This window comes from Varanus komodoensis, unplaced genomic scaffold, assembly GCF_004798865.1.
Source record: "Varanus komodoensis strain SLA01 unplaced genomic scaffold, ASM479886v1 scaffold4, whole genome shotgun sequence".
NCBI lineage: Eukaryota > Metazoa > Chordata > Lepidosauria > Squamata > Varanidae > Varanus > Varanus komodoensis.
Window position 1 is genome coordinate 379,194 of NW_025335941.1, and position 18,160 is coordinate 397,353.

The 18,160-nt window shown below is 41.8% G+C and overlaps 1 protein-coding gene across 6 annotated transcripts in view; it reads right to left on the bottom strand.

Moving 5' to 3' along the window:
• PHKA2 (phosphorylase kinase regulatory subunit alpha 2) overlaps positions 1-18,160 on the bottom strand; it is a 58,013-nt gene that overhangs the window by 11,281 nt on the left and 28,572 nt on the right. For 4 of the 6 annotated variants that reach the window (XM_044441404.1, XM_044441402.1, XM_044441408.1 and 1 more), the window contains 11 exons: positions 17,985-18,158; positions 16,399-16,487; positions 12,811-12,944; positions 11,817-11,973; positions 10,144-10,223; positions 9,403-9,481; positions 9,131-9,260; positions 7,675-7,776; positions 7,446-7,564; positions 6,996-7,025; positions 3,097-3,150 (listed from right to left, as the gene is read on the bottom strand). In XM_044441404.1, the coding sequence (XP_044297339.1) occupies positions 3,097-3,150; positions 6,996-7,025; positions 7,446-7,564; positions 7,675-7,776; positions 9,131-9,260; positions 9,403-9,481; positions 10,144-10,223; positions 11,817-11,973; positions 12,811-12,944; positions 16,399-16,487; positions 17,985-18,158 (1,148 nt within the window). The remainder of the gene's footprint in view (positions 1-3,096; positions 3,151-6,995; positions 7,026-7,445; positions 7,565-7,674; positions 7,777-9,130; positions 9,261-9,402; positions 9,482-10,143; positions 10,224-11,816; positions 11,974-12,810; positions 12,945-16,398; positions 16,488-17,984; positions 18,159-18,160) is intronic. The other 2 variants (XM_044441405.1, XM_044441407.1) reach the window with 2 other exon arrangements.

The window sequence follows — 18,160 nt, forward strand, 5'->3', positions numbered from 1 at the left end:
TACAAGGGAAGCTGCTACATGTGGAAGAGGCCATTTGTGCTGAAGACGTTGCCGAAAGGGTTAAGCACTCCAGTTCCTAAGTTCTCTGAACCAAGTTCTATTTCCCCTTCCCAAAGTTGCTTCCCTTTTAAAAAAGTGTGTCAGGGATTTCTTCCAAATGTTTGTTGGTTATGCCATGTTAGTACAGATGCAGCGTGCTCTACCATTTTCTTGAATGACTGGGAATTATAGACTATCCATGGTACCCAATGTCTATTATTCCTACGTTTGCCCTTTTTTCTGTTTCCATTTGAAAATGAACCAGCAACCGAAAACACAATTATAATGAGAAAATATGAACAAAATGAAGCTTTTTCAAAACAGTTTGAATCAACTTCAAAACAGTAATCTCTAAAAGTATCCTATATAAATTCACATGATGCTCAGCTTAAAAATTTGAAGCAATTGTTATCATGGGATGAGTGAAAATGTCATTTTTATGGGTCAGGGGCTCAAAATCCATTTTCACAATGGCAGCAGCAGTAATTTCCAGTCCATCTGAATGCCCACCTCTTGATATTTAACCCCATGGATTCATCTAAATAGATTGTCAGATGCAGCCTAACTTATGGTTACATTGGTAACGATCCACGGTATTCAGTAGTTATTTAAAATGATCTGCAGCCACTTCATATCTAAGAGCAAACACAAGCTCTGAAAAATCAATGAACGATAAAAATTGCTCTGCTGCATGAGCCACTGCTCAGCTTATTCATTGCTAGGGAACTGGGTGCGGGGGGGGGGGTGGAGGGCACAGCCTGCTGCACTAACGCAATTGCAGGACTGTGGAAACAGAGCAAGAGGCCAATGTTTCAGTGCTTCTCTACAGTATGGCTTTTTGATTTTGCATAGTAGCATATTTATTAGGTTCCTGAGTGTTCTACTGTAGAACTTCTACTGTCTCTAGCAGACAGGAAAACTGCTTCATTGGGGTTGCTGACTTTCTGCAAGAACAGGAGCATCATTCAGGTTTTTTTGAGTTGTGTGTGTGTGTGTTGAAGCAAATACAAGTAGAATCCCCGTTCAGATCTCCTTCAGTGCAGGAAAGTCAGGGAATGTATTTTTATTCATATAATTGGTACAGCCTTTTCTCAGATTTTTGCTGAATGATTTTTTGGTACGTCTACTCTGCATGTGGTCATGGTATAGTTGCCTAGAGTATCTTTTATCCTTACAGGACAAAGTAAGATTAAAACTGGATACAGCCCCTGCAAACATTTCAATAGAACAAACTGCATCTGCTGAAATGGCTTCTTTTATGGCTATTAATGGATACAGAAGAGGTTATGTTTCCTTGTATTAAAAAGCACCCTATGTACAAATGTGGGTGACCATGGTCGCAAAGCTCTCAAATGCACTGTATGTCAGGCTAAAATCTGCACCTCCTAGAAGGCTTTGGCATCCTCCTAAAAGCCAAAGGGTGTTATTTAGTAGCACTCAGGAGTCAGGAGCACTAAGTTAGGCCAAACTGCACACCACGCCACCAAACTGCTCCAGGAAGACTGCTCAACTTGGGATAGTTCAGTCATCTATCAAAGTTCATCGCTGTGAGCTTCCTGAAGTGCACATGAGGGGGTCCTGTGTGGAATGTATTCTGCCCTTCTACCTGCAACCAGTACATTTAGTGAGATTAGTTTGGACTAGTGCAGTGGTTGTGTTTCTGAGTACTCCTCAAAAGCCAGCCAATTAAAATCTACCAACATCCTGTGCACAATCTCAAACAGACTTTTTTAAAACATAAACTGTAAAATGCTTTTAAAGCCGAATTACTGCTCTATTTTCAGTTACACTGAGTGCAAGTTTAAAAAGGGGAAAGGAGTTTTCCCTTTGCAATATTAATACTGTGTTCATTTGCATTGCAAAAGCTCTGGGATGCTGAATGAATCTGACTGCGTTCCATTCAGCAGAACTGACATTTAATCACAGCACGGTTCAGTGGAAGTGCCAATGCTGAGGCAATTAGTGTATCTCTACTGTGCTGTTCCGTTGGCTGTGAGCTTCATGATGTCAACATAAGGGGCTCCTGCGCAGAACTGTCTTCCACTAATGCATCACTGCAAATGAATTACAGGTCCTGATAGCAGCACAGTTCTTTCAAGCAGCTATTTAACAAGAATGAGATAGTTACAGTCAAAATATGTGAAACACAGGATATATTTGCATAGGCTTCAATACGCTACACAGAAAGCCAACATACTTCCTTTCTAAAAAGCTAGGTTTCTAGTCCTCAGGACTTCAGATAAAAATCTTAAAACCTGTGTCATATGTTTCTCCTAAATGCTTTGAAGCATGGAAGAGACCTGTGGCTTGAGGAAGATGGTGTGGTTCCAGCTTACCATGCATGTTTAAGCTTCAGCGCATGATGCCGGTCAATTCCTTCGACCTTTCAGAAGGGACCCTCAGGCTTTTCTTATAAATGTATCCTACCTGAGAAGTTTATGTTATGGAATGAGCTGCATTTACATGGGGGAATGGAGAACAGCAAGTTGAAATGGTTCAATTTTGGGTGGAGGGGGAAGCAAGCCAGTAAAGGTCACCCCATGATGGCTCTTTGGTAACAGTGGAGAGGATGGCACTGGCTGTGGCCCAGACAAGCTCAGCAATGGATGCAAGGGATCTTCTGCTGCTTTTGCTGAGTGGCTTGCTTCCCATTTGCCTACAACCCATGGTGGTAAGAGTAGGCTGGATCTGGACAGTCTCTGGGTTTCAGACAGCATGCTAACCACCATGGGTGAAATATACCCTGCTACAGACCATGGATTCTTACTTTTTGCTGGCAAAACGTAAGCCACTCTGAAACATGGCTTGGGATTGCAGGACACAACAACCCACTATGGTTTGCTGCCTTATGGTGGGTTGTTGCATCATGAATCAGGGCAACATTTTTGCTTGGTAACAGCAGGTGTTATCTGTCCAGAAGTACTTTTACACTGTAAGATGCAATTCAAAATGAGAGGTTCTTTAATATATGAGAGATGAAGTGAATAGAACTTAGTTACATGTCTGTCCCTGACAAAAGGAAGAAAAAAAGAATTAAATTTCTGAATGATGGATTACCATGGACCTGGACGAATGCATGCTGCTGGATGTGGAATGGCCCCCATAGAAGAACTACAAAACAGAAGCACAAAACAATCAGTAAAATGAGCACAAGTAGGAAACGAGTATAATGATATATGTATGAAAATAATAAGAAAATATGCCTTCAGCTGTTGAAATATGCTATGAAGTTATGGAAAATTTGCATTGGTCTCCAACCTGTGTCTCAAGAAAAAATATTCTAAGCTCTTAAAAAAGTATGTGGCAATTCCAGATTTTGCAGCCAATATTATTTGACAATGGAGCTTTACGAGTCCAATGAAGGAAACAGAAACACAGGCCTAGGAGCCTTCCAACTTGCCAGCACTGCCTCCAGAGTTCCAGTACAGCAGGGGTTCAGAACGTCAGGCCCAGGGCCAAAATTCAGCCTTCTGGTGGTCCATCTGGCCTTCTGGGAGTCCACAGATTCCATGCTCATTTTCTCTGGACTCATCCCGTTTCCTCTAACTATCCATCATTTGGTGGCTTCCTGGCTTTGGTGTAGCTTCCCCCTCCCCACCATTCTTCCAGGTTAAAATCCCTTTCCTGAGGCTTAGCAACTAGCAGATAAGAGACTAAAGCTAAAACATGTTGGCATTTTTGGTCTTGTGCTCCTGTCCTTTCTCCTCTGCTCACCACCAGGCTTCTCCAAAATGGAATTTGGTCATGGACTGAAAGAGGTTCTGCACCCTTGCTTTAACATGTGAAAACCTTTTAGTGCGGTAATGAGGGTTATCACCTTGGCCTCCACCTCCTTCCATGCTGTAAAGCTGTAAGGCCAGTGAGATGCAAAATGCATTAAATAATGGTAAGTCAAATTATTTCATCCAAAGGCATGAAAGAGGTTTCTGAATTACTTGAACAAGCATGACATGTGGGGTAAGTTTTGAAATTAATCTATCAGATGTTCCAATATGCAGGGGATTATTCTATCGTTTCTTAACATTACATCAGCTGGAACTGGATTAACAAACGGGGTTTGCAAGAAGAAAATTTGTGGCGAGGAACATGGTTCATGGTTCTAGTGAGCCAGCCATATGCCTTTTCCAGACTATCTCAAACCCCAGATATTTTGGCTGCCTCCCACCTTAGTGTTTCTCTTAAATATTTTTGCACTTCGGCAACCCCTCGGATGGCTCCAAGCCCGCTGAGACCTCCTCCTCGTGCACGAGGGGGTGCTGTTTTGACTATCTAAGGCCCGCCCTCTGAAAATCTAAGTGGAGGATAATGAGCACTACAGTATCGCAAGTTCTGTCTCAAGCATACAGTTGCCGTTCTTGCTTACACACTACCCCTTTATTTCCATAGCCTCCCTTTTAGTGTCAAATGTTGGGAGCCTTTCCAATGGGCTCTTTCCCTTCTGCAGTGCCCAATCCTGCCAATGCTTTTTAGCATGCATTTTGAAGGGTCAGGGTTAATTTTTCTTAGGTTTCCGATCAAAGGTTTATTGAGAGTTAAATCAACTGCTGCCCAGCTTGCCCTTGTGGCATTCATCCTGGTAATGCCCATGCTAGGCTGGCGTATGCAGCTGCATCGGGAAAGTGTAACGGCTGGAAAGCTGGGAGCGCACATGGAAAGGGGCCTGCTCGGATCCCCACTGAGCTATGAAGGCACTTGATGGCTGCTCTGAGTTCCCTGGAGGAAGCACAGGATGCCAGTCTGCTAAAGGGCTATGGCTTTGTCTGTCGCTTGGCAAACTATACTGGCTGGTCCATGAGGGCTATTCTTGGGCAACCACAGGTTATGCCAATCCTCCCCAACCTGGCACCTGGCACCTTATGCTGGCTGTGTAACTCCCATCAGCCACAGGCCATACCAGTTGCAAACAATAGGAGTTGTAGCACAAAGCAGCTGGAGAATGACATGCTGGGGACTAACCCAGCGAGAGAGGTAGTTAGGTTTAGAAAATTGCCAGCATGAAAGGCCACAGAAGAATGGGCAGCGATGGAGTGCCTGTATATCCTTCTGACTTGTACTATATAGCTTAACAAAAATATTGTGGATTCCGTGTTCATGTAAAGAATACAGTAATTTAGAACATGTGATGATTAACTCCAACTTTTAACCACCCTTCACTTATCAGTCCTCTAAAAGCAGAAGATAAAGATATTAAATAAAATCTTTTGCCTCTTTCAGATTCTACACCTGGGTATGCATGTGCTTTCATGGGTTTTTGTGATGTATTTATGCTCATTCTGAAAAATTTCCTATCCAATCCAGATATTCTGGTAGCATATTAATGGTGCCCCCCAGTGGGCAGTTCCACATTCCGCAGGGGAAAAACACAGAACCTTAACATTAAAGAAGATAGCCATGCTGGGTCCATGAAAACAAAGGCCATAGCAAGGCATTATCTCTATTAGAACCAGCCAACATTCCACAAAATAGTGCAAGCTTCTGATTTCTATAGAACTCTTTATCAAATTACACAGCTCAAAAATTGAGGGTACAGATTGAGGATTTAGGCAGAGTGGTTGTTCATAAAAGTGTTGAAAATGGAATGGAATCAACCATCTAGTCATTATATTTCCATTGGCAAATGACTTATACCTAAGTTGCCTACATACTGGGAAAATTTAATGAGCTTCAATGAAGTAAATCTAAACTGAAATATCCTACACATCCCTCCTTGGATGTGGCAAAGACCAGCTCATATGTTCCATTCCCTGAATCTCTGAGTCAAGTTCTGAAAAGCCCCGTCTAAAAACTACTGGAAAATCGCTACCTGTCATGCGGTCAATGCAGAGCAAGACAGAGCAGGGGTCAGACTCAGTATAAGGCAAATTGTATGTATCCTATTTACAGTACAGCACAGTAAGGGAGTTTAGATTCCTATCCTTAACAACCAAGGTAGCTTTTTCTAAAAATGCATCAGAAGCGCTGTGTGTATTTACAGATCACCATGGACGCAGTCAAGCAACCTGTCCATGCGGGGTCGGGCAACACATGGCCAACAGCCTGCATGAACCCTACTGTCCTCTTTACGCCTCATTTTGTTTCCAGGTGATTGCAGCATGGAATTTGACATTAAAACCAGGTGAGTGCATGCTTCCGTCTGCAGGAGAAATGAAGCTGTGCTCATGGCCAAATTGCCATCAAATTCAGCGGGAAGACGTAGCATTCAGTACTGTAGAAAACGGCCCCTAGATCATCCAGTGTTCCCAATCCTTAAACTAAAGGCTACTTTGCAGACCTTGTATCTCTGAGTTTGCCAGAAGCAAGCAGTAAATTCCAGCTAATCCTGGCTTCTTGTTAACTGTGGTTTAGTGGTTAAGAGTGCAGCACTGGAACTCGGGAGACCTGGTTTCTAGTCCCTGCTGAGCCATGGAGCTAATTGGGTGATTTTGGGACACTCACAGACTCTCAGCCCAGCCTACCTCACAGGGTTGTTGTTGTGAGGATAAGATTGACGGGGAAGAATTATGTAAGTTACCTTGAATGGAAAAAGGAGGGATATAAATATAGCTATAGGTGTCCCTGAATTGTACGCATATAGTCAGATAGCGGCTGACATTTACACTTTATATACGTGATATGGCCTTGATATAATGGCTGCTATATTAAGATGGTGCTCTTAAGATACTTTACAAGAAACACAAACCACCATAACAAGAAATTATTGATTCAGAATAGAAGTCTTGAGTTAGTCACCTTGGAAACAACCCTGGAATTCATGCCAGTGAAAGCAAGCTGATTGAAAGTCACTCATTCTCTCTCTCGTGCGCACATACAACACACCCATTTTAGTATCTTTTTGCTCTGCTCAAAGATTCAAACGCATATGTTAGAGTGTGCATGCATCAAATGTACATAAGCAACCAAATAAAACCGGTGCAGATTCAACAACTTCATATGCACACGTGCCATGTTCATTTCACCTGTTCACCACTATTTAGTCTCCTTTGCCTCTAGAATGAAATAAAATAATAAAAACTGTTAAGCGGATGCTGAAAATTATCAACAGAAATAAATGTTAATGAGCATGATATTCTTCCACTACAAATGAGCAATGCAAGTAACAAAGGTCTTTAATGGATCCAACAAACAAGCCGCTATCTTCCAACACGGGCATAAAGCCACCGTTCTTCCACAAATGGCTTGTAAGTGGCACTGAATGGGGTAGGCTCTGTATTACGTATTTAAAAAGTTACCTCATGCCTGACATGAGAACTCAAGCTGACTCCCCTTCTCTGGTGCATGTGGAAGTTTGCATTCAACCCTCTGGCTCACCAGCAAAGTATTCTGTACCAGATCAGCTGTCGTGACCAGAAATTAATGAGTTTTCTAAACCTATCCTAAGGTGCCTGAAGGTACATGTAGAGAATCACCTGCTTCATCTCACTCTTCAGCCTGGTGATGCCACTTCTTTCTGTTTTAGTTGCTCCCGTATGACCCACTTCGTGAATAGATATAGCAGGGCTTGATGTACAGGAATCAAGAGGACGCACTGAAGGAGAGGGAAAAAAGGAAAGGAAGGGAAACCAGCTTGTTACAAAAATTAAACATGTACAATTTTCAAGCAATAATGAACACACAAAAAGGATAAAGGCATATTACTGCTCCTTTCGACTCCAAATTCTTTCCCGCTGAGGATATGATGAAGGAGATTTTTCATATCAAAGGGACTTAGATTCATTAAGCTTTCAGAGGCCTCTTCACCTATGTAAGAGAAACAACAAAACATCAGTTCCAAGTGTCGTTGCCATTAGTAAGAGAAAAGATACTGTGACAGACACAGAGCATGCAAACTGAAGGAATGGTTCTATTATTTTTTTCTTAACTTTCCAAATGCATGGCAAACATTGCATTCAACCCTTGTCACTTAATTAAACTGAAATAGTTGGCTTGAACATTTTCAGCAGGATAATTTCCATCTTTTCCTTTGGACAAACCCACATAATTGTATCTGTACAAAAAGGAATTATTTTACATCAAAGGGAATAAGTAACACCTTTTCTCTCTTGCTATACCACAAGAATCTTTTCACTTCTGAGTCACAAACCTCAGGCTCATTTCAGAACCGTAACAAAGAACACTGTCTATCTTAAAGTACTTCTTGGCTTACTCCTAAAATATCAGACAAGTAGCACTTATTGATAATGTACTAAGAATGCAATCTTATGTATGCTTGAACAGAAAAAAAGTCCTCCAACGCCCAGCATTTCCCAGCCAGCCATTCGCTCTAGGCTATAGGACCGCATGTCATTTAGCCCTGAAAAACAGCTGCTACATCCAGGAAAAGAAGTATGGTTCTGTGAGACAAATGGCTCTGTTTAATTTTATATCTTGCATAAAGTCATATTACTGCTCATATGCAATAAAGTCTTCTCAGATATTGCCCAACGTTTAGTTATTATTATCAATGTACAAAGAATTCTCTGAGCAAACAGAAAAAAGATCTTAAAAGGAGTAAGAGAGCCAGTGTGACATATATGTTTGTGCTGGACTGGGACCCAGGAAATCCAGGAAATCCAGCTTCTGGTCCTCACTCAGCCATGAAGCTCACTGGATGAATGTAAGCCAGTCACCAGCTCTCAACCTATTCTGTCTCACGGGGCTACTGTGAGGATAAAGGGGAAAGGAGAAGCACCATGTGTGCTCCCTTGGAATTCTGGGACACACATGTGCAAAACAAACAAACAAGGCCTCAGGGCAACAGCAGGAGGTAATGGAGAAAACACACACACACTCACACAGGCTAACAGTGCAATCTGGTGATTAATATGCTTACCAGTCTATTAGCCATCACTGTCTATTAGCCATCACTGTCCCTCTCACCCCATCACTGCCTCAAACTCTGCTTGGCTTCACTGCACCACCCTGAAGCTCCCAGGCCTTTGCAATTCCATCTCAATTCCATCTCATCCACCTCCTGGTCTCTTAATACCTTTTCAGAGCCATTCTCAACCTCCCCTACTGTCATCCAGCCCGACTTCTCCATTGCAGGCAGGATGCAGAAGGCTAACAGCAGCCATTTCATAACTGGGTTGTGGTAACTGGAAGCTGGGCTCACCTGAGCAATTCAAGCTACGGGCAAGTTCTGTGGCCATCACTTGAATAATAAGTCCAATGCGGAGTCTGAGCATCTCTGCAAAGAGACTGGGCTGCGACCGAACATACATAGCCAAGTACGCCATGATTTCCTATGCAGGAAGGGGGCAAGAAAGAACATAGATTGTAGAAGCCATCATTACTTTTGTGAAAGAAAATGAGAGAATTCGCATTCTACAATGAAAGAAATTGAACCATTTCTACAAGTTAGAGAAAGGACTGTTTCCACATTACCTGTGTAAGAACTGCAATGCTGATGTCTTGGCCACTGGCTTCATAGATGAGTTTCGTCAGCTCATCAGGGGGCAAAGGCCTAAAAGAAAGTGAACTAGGGATGAGAAAGTGCAAATATGCTCTTCCTGTAAGCAACAACCAACATATCAACATCACTCCTGTATGGTTATTTTTATCCTCCTCCTGTGAGGTCTAGACGGTGCCGCAGCTTATGCATCGCGTGAACTGGAGAGCTCTGTGGGAGCAAGTCAGCCTGCTCCACTTTGCATCCATTTTCGGAAACACCGCTTTTCTAGGTTATTCAGTGCAACATGGCACTCCAAGGAGTTAAGTATTAACCCCCCCCCCACAGAAACTCAAGGCTATTTAAACCTTAACAAGCCAAAGTGGGCTTGAGTGTAAGGCAGGTGCAAAGCAGAAGAGTGAGCTGAGAAGAGGCAATGTGCCCACTTGCACTTGGCCCAGCAACCTATGGATTAGGCAACCATGTGCTATCATTATATGGAACTTGCCCACTAGCTCTGCCTTTTATACAAGCCCACAAAAGCAACCAGGAAGCAAACATCGGCACTAGCTTGCATGAAAGACCTAGCAAGATGGAGCCATAATATTCCTTTCAAATACAGTATTTCATGGTATTGGAGTGTGGTAGGAAATCAAAGCCACGGAAAAAACGCCAAGAGAAGGCTCAGCAAGGTGTGGCAAAGCAGGCTGTGCTCCAACAGAACTACGTATACTCACGCTGTGATGGTTTTTTCACGAGGCTCAGGTGGCAAGCCAACGGTAAGTTGCTTCTGGTGCGACAGCAGGTCTGTACATGCCTAGCACAGGGCAAAGCAGGGAACAAATGAGATCAGTGCATTATGTGGCAGGAACCTATGCAATCGGTGCGCCCCTTCTGTACAGGGATAGTTTGGCCACTGTGACAGAGGCACCAGCAAGCTCATGGGTGGATGACTCCAATGTCATCGAGGCTGCTCCAGAAGCAGGAGCTCGTGTTGAATGAAGGAGCTGTGCTATTGCCAAGTGCTGCCAGTTTTCAGCAGGCAAATTCCTTGTTGAAGGAACTGCATTGGCTCCCTATTCGCTACTGGACCATGAACAACTTGGGACCAGGACCACTGAGGGAGTGCCTTTCCCCTTACAAACTTTCCTTGTCCCTGATATCAGAAGACATTCTCTTGGTGGTTCCATACAGACCTGTGCCCAACTGGAGGCCACCAGGAGAAGCACTTTCGGAGCTTTCATTTCTATGGCCTTCAATGCCTCAGGAAGTTAGACAAACACCAACACAGTACTGATTTCAGGACCTGCTAAAGACATCCTTGTTCTAGGAAGCCTTTCTTGCTGACCAACCAATGTTACTTTGCATTAATGGTTGCTATCTTTAATGTTCTCTTGTTTTAATGCATTACTTTAATTCTTTTGTTTTACTCTGTACTGTTCACTGTTCCAGAATCCACTTGTCTACAAATACTGTAAAATAAACTGTCAGTGTCAGAGCAATACAACAGTGGAATCAGCTGCCTGGAGGGGTGGTGGGCTGTCCCACACTAGAGACACTCAAAAAGAAACTGGACAGCCATCTGAATGGGATGGTGTAACATGGTGTCCTGGAACAGCAGAGGTTGGACCCAGTGGCCTTCATGGCCCCTTCCAACTCTTTTATTCTATGATTCTATGAAACACACACACACACATTGCTTAATACCCTTGCTATGTTTGACCATTTTTCTTGATTTCTTTCCACACAGTATGAAGAAAGAAAGAAGAAAGAAACAACTGTATTAATTTGTTTGCACATACATTCAACACTGGAAATATGTATAGAGATATTTTCATTGGAAAGCCATTCCAACATATTGTACAGCAGGAAATGGGGAAGGAAACAGAGTCATGCCACCAGCCTTGCTGAAAAACTACTTATTTTTCTTTTTTCCCTTCACATCCCTTTTTTCCTTATGAGTCATGTCTCCTTAAATTGTAAACTTTAGGGTAAGAGCTCCCAATTTTTACTAATTACATGTTAGCTGCTCTGGGAGATTTTCTGGCTGAAAAGCAAGGAAAAATACTTCAGATAAATAAACTATCTTGAAATGCAGCACAAGTGTACATGGATGGCTTTCTACAAACAACTGCCAACACAGCAAAATATTACATCTCTATTTCCACTGAGGGTCTAAGAACTGAGATTGATCTTACAGAGCTGGTATATTAAATGGTGTTGCTGGGACCAATATGCTGGAGAAAAAAAACCTGTGGTAGTACCACGAATGGGTATAATCTATTTTTTAAAGTGATCATACAGAAATAAGTTGAAAACATAAAATGTGCACATTATTTAGAGACAAAGGAATCCCGCAGGCAGAGGCAAGAGAAAGCGGAGCAGTCTAAGGTATCTGCTTGTTCTGTACCTCGGCCAGGACCTCCACCCTTTTTTTGAGGATGCCAGATATGTAGCGGATCAATCCCCACTCTTGGTTCTGGCCTGCTTTGCTGTAGAGCTCATTGAGAAGGCAATGGACTGTGATCCCACACTGGCCATAGAGCTGTGTGTCCCAGTCAAGACCTCTGAAAACCAAAAAGAAGCACAACTCATCAGAAACATTTCTGAAAAACACAGATATAGTTAGATGCTTTCTGTCGGAGCGGGGAAGGGTGTATTGCTCAAAGCATGCAGCCGTTCCATCTGGAACTGCATCTCTAAAAACCCATTTTAAAATTCACTTGCGAACCCAGCCTGGATTAATAATTAATTAGCTTCTGACATTTAACTTCCCACAGTCCCTTTGAAAAGCCCTCGCCAGCAGTTCTTGATTGAGGCATATGAGCAATTCAGGGAAGTCAAGTGCATTACTCATTGCTGCAAAGTGAAGCAGGCCCTTGAGTGCTCCCTCCATTCATGTTCAAAGGAACTTGCACGAAGGCTGCCTCCTGTCCTAAAATAGCAGCATCTGGGAACAGCAAGTGGCAACACCATTTTAATCATGTCCTGGACTATGACAGGCAGAAGGGTCAGCTCTGCAAAATTAACATGTAATGACTGACTAGAAATCAGCACTAGTGTGATCCACTAGGATTTTGTGGAGGGGTCAACAGGCAACAGAGTAGGAAATAAAAGCCCAGTTACAGATCATTGTGAATATTTAGCCATAAACTTCAGGAAGTAATATCAAAGACCAACAAGCATAAAGAGCTCTTATTTCTCTCTGAAGAAATGGAAAGAGCTCCACATGATCTGTGCAAGTGCTTCTCCATTCTTGACAATAAATGGAGGAAAGCAGCATGGTGGCATCTCACACATCCTGACCAGAAGCATAACAGCGTAACCAGGAATATTATCTTCCTCAAGACATTACTTTTAAAAATAAATCCAGAACCACCTACAAAAGAGACTAAGAAACTTACTTTATAAGATACAAGATGTATAATATATCGGCCTGGTCATGTAAAGTAGGACATTCCTTGAGCTGCCCAACTAATTTTTCACAGTCTAAATCTCCATGAGCGTCCTTAGGCAAATGAAGGGCAGTCGTGGGCTCCTGTTAATCAAAGACAAACATCAAATGACCAAAAGGCAAGCGGGCCTGAACTTAAAAGGGTCGTCTGCAACTCATTATCCATGGTTGCTCTTCAGAGATCATCAGGGGCATAGAAATGTAATTAAATACTTGAAATGTAGCTTTAATGCATAGTTTTTCTTTTAGCTTTATTACAGGAGGACAGACACAAGTCCGGGAAAAGTTAAAATACATCTACTAAGATGAACTTAAACATTTTACATATTTATTTAGAAAATTTCATAGCCAATAACTACATAATGAATGAATATGTAAAAGAAAGTTGCTCGATAACACCTCTGCCATAAATCTAAACATGTAATAGCATGGAAATGACAAACAACACGTGAGTTTCAATCATGAATTGGTTTACTTCAGTGATCTTGTAATATCGCAGTTTCTTACAGAATCCTATGGAAAAACAGTAAAAACAGTTTCTCAGCAAAATGGGAACAGTGCTGAGAAATCCTATTTTTCATTTGTTAATATGACAAATTGTGGTTGCTGTGATACTGTGAGTCAGTTTTTCCATAATAGCATAATGCTATCATATGTTGTTTCATTTTAATCTGTTTGACAACCATCAGCCAATAAACATTTCTAAAACCACATAACTATATTAGGGAACATGTGTGCAACATCATTTATGTTATGTTATGTTAGTTGCGAAGTTGTGGCCGACACATTGCAACCCCATGACAACATTCCTCCAGGCCTTCCTGTCCTCCACCATCCCCCGGAGTCCAATCAAGCTCACAGCAACCACTTCAGTGACTCCATCTGAACACCTCATCCTCTGCCATCCCCTTCTTCTTTTGCCATCAGCTGTTCCCAACATTAGGGTCTTCTCCAGTGAGTCCTTCCTTCAGTATCTGGTCTTCTAAAAAGCACTCAGGGTTGATCTCTTCTAAGACTGACAGATTTGATCTCCTTGCAGTCCAAGGGACTCACAGGAGTCTTCTCCAGCACACAATTCAAAGGCCTCAATTCTTTGGCACTCAGCCTTTCTTGTGGTCCAGCATCATTACATTATACTTTTATTCTGCCATTTCTTTGCTCCGACTGCCCCATGTGCAGACTGACCTCTTAAGGAGGTATCTTAGATAATCCATTGCACAAGTATAACCATAATTTCCCCGATAATTTTGCTTACTTCCATGACCAATTGCCATTTCACTGACTTTCCAGAAAGTGGTAGCCCTTCTAACCTGCCACCTCTGTAGTAATTGTTTTAGATTCACATTTACTGACAATCCATGGTTTAAACACCCACCAAGTTACAACCTAGCAACAAATCAATGTTTATCTTACTGGGTTGTTCATGGCTAACAAACCATGATCTGTTAGAATGGCTGGGTTCACACATCATAACATAACATCATAACAACCCTGAATTCAACAACCCATAGGTTCAATTAAACCATGAGCTAGTCTGCTAACCACATCAAACTTTTGACTTTTTAAGTTTAAAATAGTCTTTTTTTCTTAGAAGTAGATGAATGATCATACTAACATTTTTGGCTATGTGACCACATTATTGCAGGAAAGCAAGCCTTACTCAAAACAAGCTTTATTTGTTTTTGGTAAGAGTATCACATAACCAAACCTCATTTGTGGGGTCCCAATATCACTTTGGGTATAGCCTAGGAGTACATAATTCAGAAACCACCCTGAAGCTAAGCAGAGTCAAATGGAATCTGGTCAGACTACATGCATCAACTTGAGTCTTTGGGACTAAGGCAAGCCATAAATGCAGTAAAAGAAATGCAGGCATTTAAGCTGCTGCTGATTAGGGCTATAATCAACAATAATCTGGATAAGCCACATAGGCTGGGGGGCATCTTTCAGGTAACATTTTGGGCCCTCCAAAGCATCCTTTTCATGTTGTAAATGTCTGCTAAAGATTTAGCACAATCCTAATCCAAGATGTTATTTCACAGGGTGTGTGACACTGCTAGCAATCAACAAAAACAACAAATGAACAAGTGTGCTTTCAATGTGCTAAAAGCACCTCTATCTAAACAGGTAAAAAAAGTCAGGAAATATTAGTCATGTTTTGTAAAGCAACCTTTATATTCAACATACATGAACTTTGAAAACAATAAGTAGATATGGTTGCACATTTGCTTCTTTTCTGAACAGCAACAACTCATTCCACCTTGCAAGCTGCTTTTTAAGCTAGCGAATTTTAAATGTATGTCTGCCACTGAGATCTGAAACAGCTTAGAGTGGAGAGGAAATTAAGAGGGTGTGTGATAGTGTCTCGCTCAAAAGAAAAAAGAGAGACAAGGAAAAGCTTGCAATACATATGCATGTCATGTTTCTTTGAATCAGGAATCTGCTGTTTTACATTGTATGCCCCAAATAAATGAGCTGCATGCCAAGCAGCCCTACAGGAGGCAATTCCCCACTAGCCTTAGGGAATTAGTATGTACCTGCTGCACTTATCAGGATTTTATTATCCAGCCTTATTACTTGGCATGTCTGAAAGCAAGGAATTAATACCTTAGCAATCTGTGAGCCTTTTCCCTACTTAGGAAGGAAGCTTTCTGAACATGGCAACTACCCAGCAGATTAGCTGCCCAGCAATAGACAAAAGATCTGCAGCTCTCTGTTATCAACTGGGTTCACAGAACATAACAACTTAGAATGTGTTGTTGCCTGTGATGGGTTCTTGTATTATTGTAGCACATGTATATCAGTATTCGTCCCACAAAGACAGGCTCCCAGGCCACAGGCCATGTTGGCTAAGTGTTGAGTTCAGGAACAGGCACCTACTATCTTGGACTAGCCAGCCTAAATGAGAGAAGAATGAATGGTGCATAACCAGCCCTTGTAGAGAAAGATTAGGTGCAAGATATTTCCCCTTAAAAAGATTAGGCAAAATATTTTCTGCTGAATAAACTTTCCTTTCTAGGTGTTGTGTGTGTGTGTGAATGCAAATCCAGCCCTTGTTCTCTGGCAGCATGTATTAAATCCGAGCAAAAGATCCCAAACCTTTTAAGGGAATCTGGTGGGCGAGTGCCTCCTGCTCCTTAAGATTATCTGGCATAACATTGTGTGTACCTGGACTAATTCCTGCAAGGCGGCTTGCCTGAGGGGAAACCTGGGCGGCCGTCTCCATCTGTTCTCACCAAGCCTGCCCTGCCACTACCACTGATAGCTGCAGTGACAACCACCCCACACGTGTCCAAGGCCAACCTTACCTTGTGGTTTTGACTCCTCCTTGTGCATCATTGATATCATATCAAGGAAGAAATTATGCAAAGAGCAATTCTAATTCAGGCATTTTTTGAAGTCTGCACCATTAATATGAAGCATACTTATTTGTCTAATGTAACTAATCCTTTTCAGCTGCTTTTGTCATTCATGTGTAAGAGTGTATACAAAAGCTCCAACACTATGCTTTCCAAATGGAGGCACTATAGCAGCTCACCTTGTCTGTAACTGGTTGTGGGGAATCTACAAGGTTCAGAGATTTTCGGTGAGTATTTAAGACCTTTGTAGGCAAAGACATTGAAACATCTGGAAAGCAAACAAATCAGAACTTTCTGAGCATACAGAATGATCTTGTAAGAATACAAGATTTTCTAGAGATCAACATATTAATGGTATTGAAGATCTAGCTATGTGGTACAAGCAAATATGTATAACAAAATATCAATGGCCCTTTACAGGAGAAATAGCTGCTTTGAGGTGGGCAATTAAGAGCATTGATGCAGATGATGGTAAGGACCACGCATCCACTCCAAATCTCCTTTGAATGACCTCCTCCCAAACTGGCTTTTCCAGAAGAATAAAGATGTATCAGGGCTTAGTTACACACATTTCTATGTAACATGTAGGCCCTTGTGAGAGCACTTTTAATATGCCAGCAACTGAGTTCAAATATAGAAAATGTAATGTATTTAAATGCTTTGTAACATCAGCACGCTTTGGTTTACCACTGGGCAGAATAGTAGACATCAAATCTGTGTGCTCCAAGGTATTTGCACATCATTCCAGTTTATACATTAGCAGCATTCAGACACAGTAGCAAGTCTGGTTTGAGAGTAACAAGCCTGATCAAGATTTAGGCTCCTGCACTTCCTTCCATTCCATCCCTTCTTTTTCTATGAAGCTGAATAAAAGCCTTTGGTAGTGTTTTGTTTTACTTCCATGATCTCATTTTCTTAGGTCATCCAGGACAGGGATCATGCTTTTTAACAAACTCTGGTAAGTTTTCAAACAAGCCAACTTCAAGCCATGATTTCTGAAGCTGGCTTGTCACATAACTCACAGTCTCTTATAAGCCACAATTCCTAGTCTGGACACTAATTCATGATTTAGGAAACATGAAACCAAAAGTCACCAAAGCCTTTTCCCCTACTGCTCTGGAGAAGTCGGGAAGTGTGTGGGCCAGTGCCTCACCTGGCCACGTTCTAGGCTATGCGTGGAGCACAGAAAGGTTTAGCCTCAAATATTCAGTAGGGTACTCTGTCTCCTAATATATCTAACTAGCAGTTTGTATAGTTTTTCAATCCCCACCTAACCCCAATGTTTCTCAATTCTACAGTGATCATCTGAGCATACATTGCACAATTTGTTTTATCTTGGCCATTCTCTTGTTCTTCCTACCTCACCTTTATTAGATTGTTCTTGTTGTTTAAAATATTATTATGCACATATCTACCCTCTTCACCAACCCACTTGGAAAGATAACTCTCTGTAACTTTGGAGTCTTAATCGTGATTTTGCTAATGCATTCACAGAGCAATGCTTACCGCAAACAACTTTTGATTACAAAAATCAGCAGAAAACTGCCCATTTTGTACCTACAGCCACACTGTTAGTTACATTATGGAACTTAGCTTTAGTAGTGACAGCTAACTGTATAGGCACTGGACAATGACACATTACTATGTTGGAATTATGCCTTCATAAGTATTGGAATCATTCAGTTTTCAAATTTTTCTTTACAATCCCAGAATTTGGCATAGGCATCTGAGAACAGGTAGAAATCTATGGGCTGTAAAAACTTACTTGGTACATCCAGTCCTTTAGTTTTGGCCATGATTGACAGTATTTCTCTAGTGGAATGAGCAGCACTAAATACATGGGGTGATCCAGAGTTCTTTGTAACAGGAGGTAAGTTTGATTTAAGAGCAGTGCTCTGTAACATACTGTTTATATACTGGTCCAATTCATCCTGGCTTTCT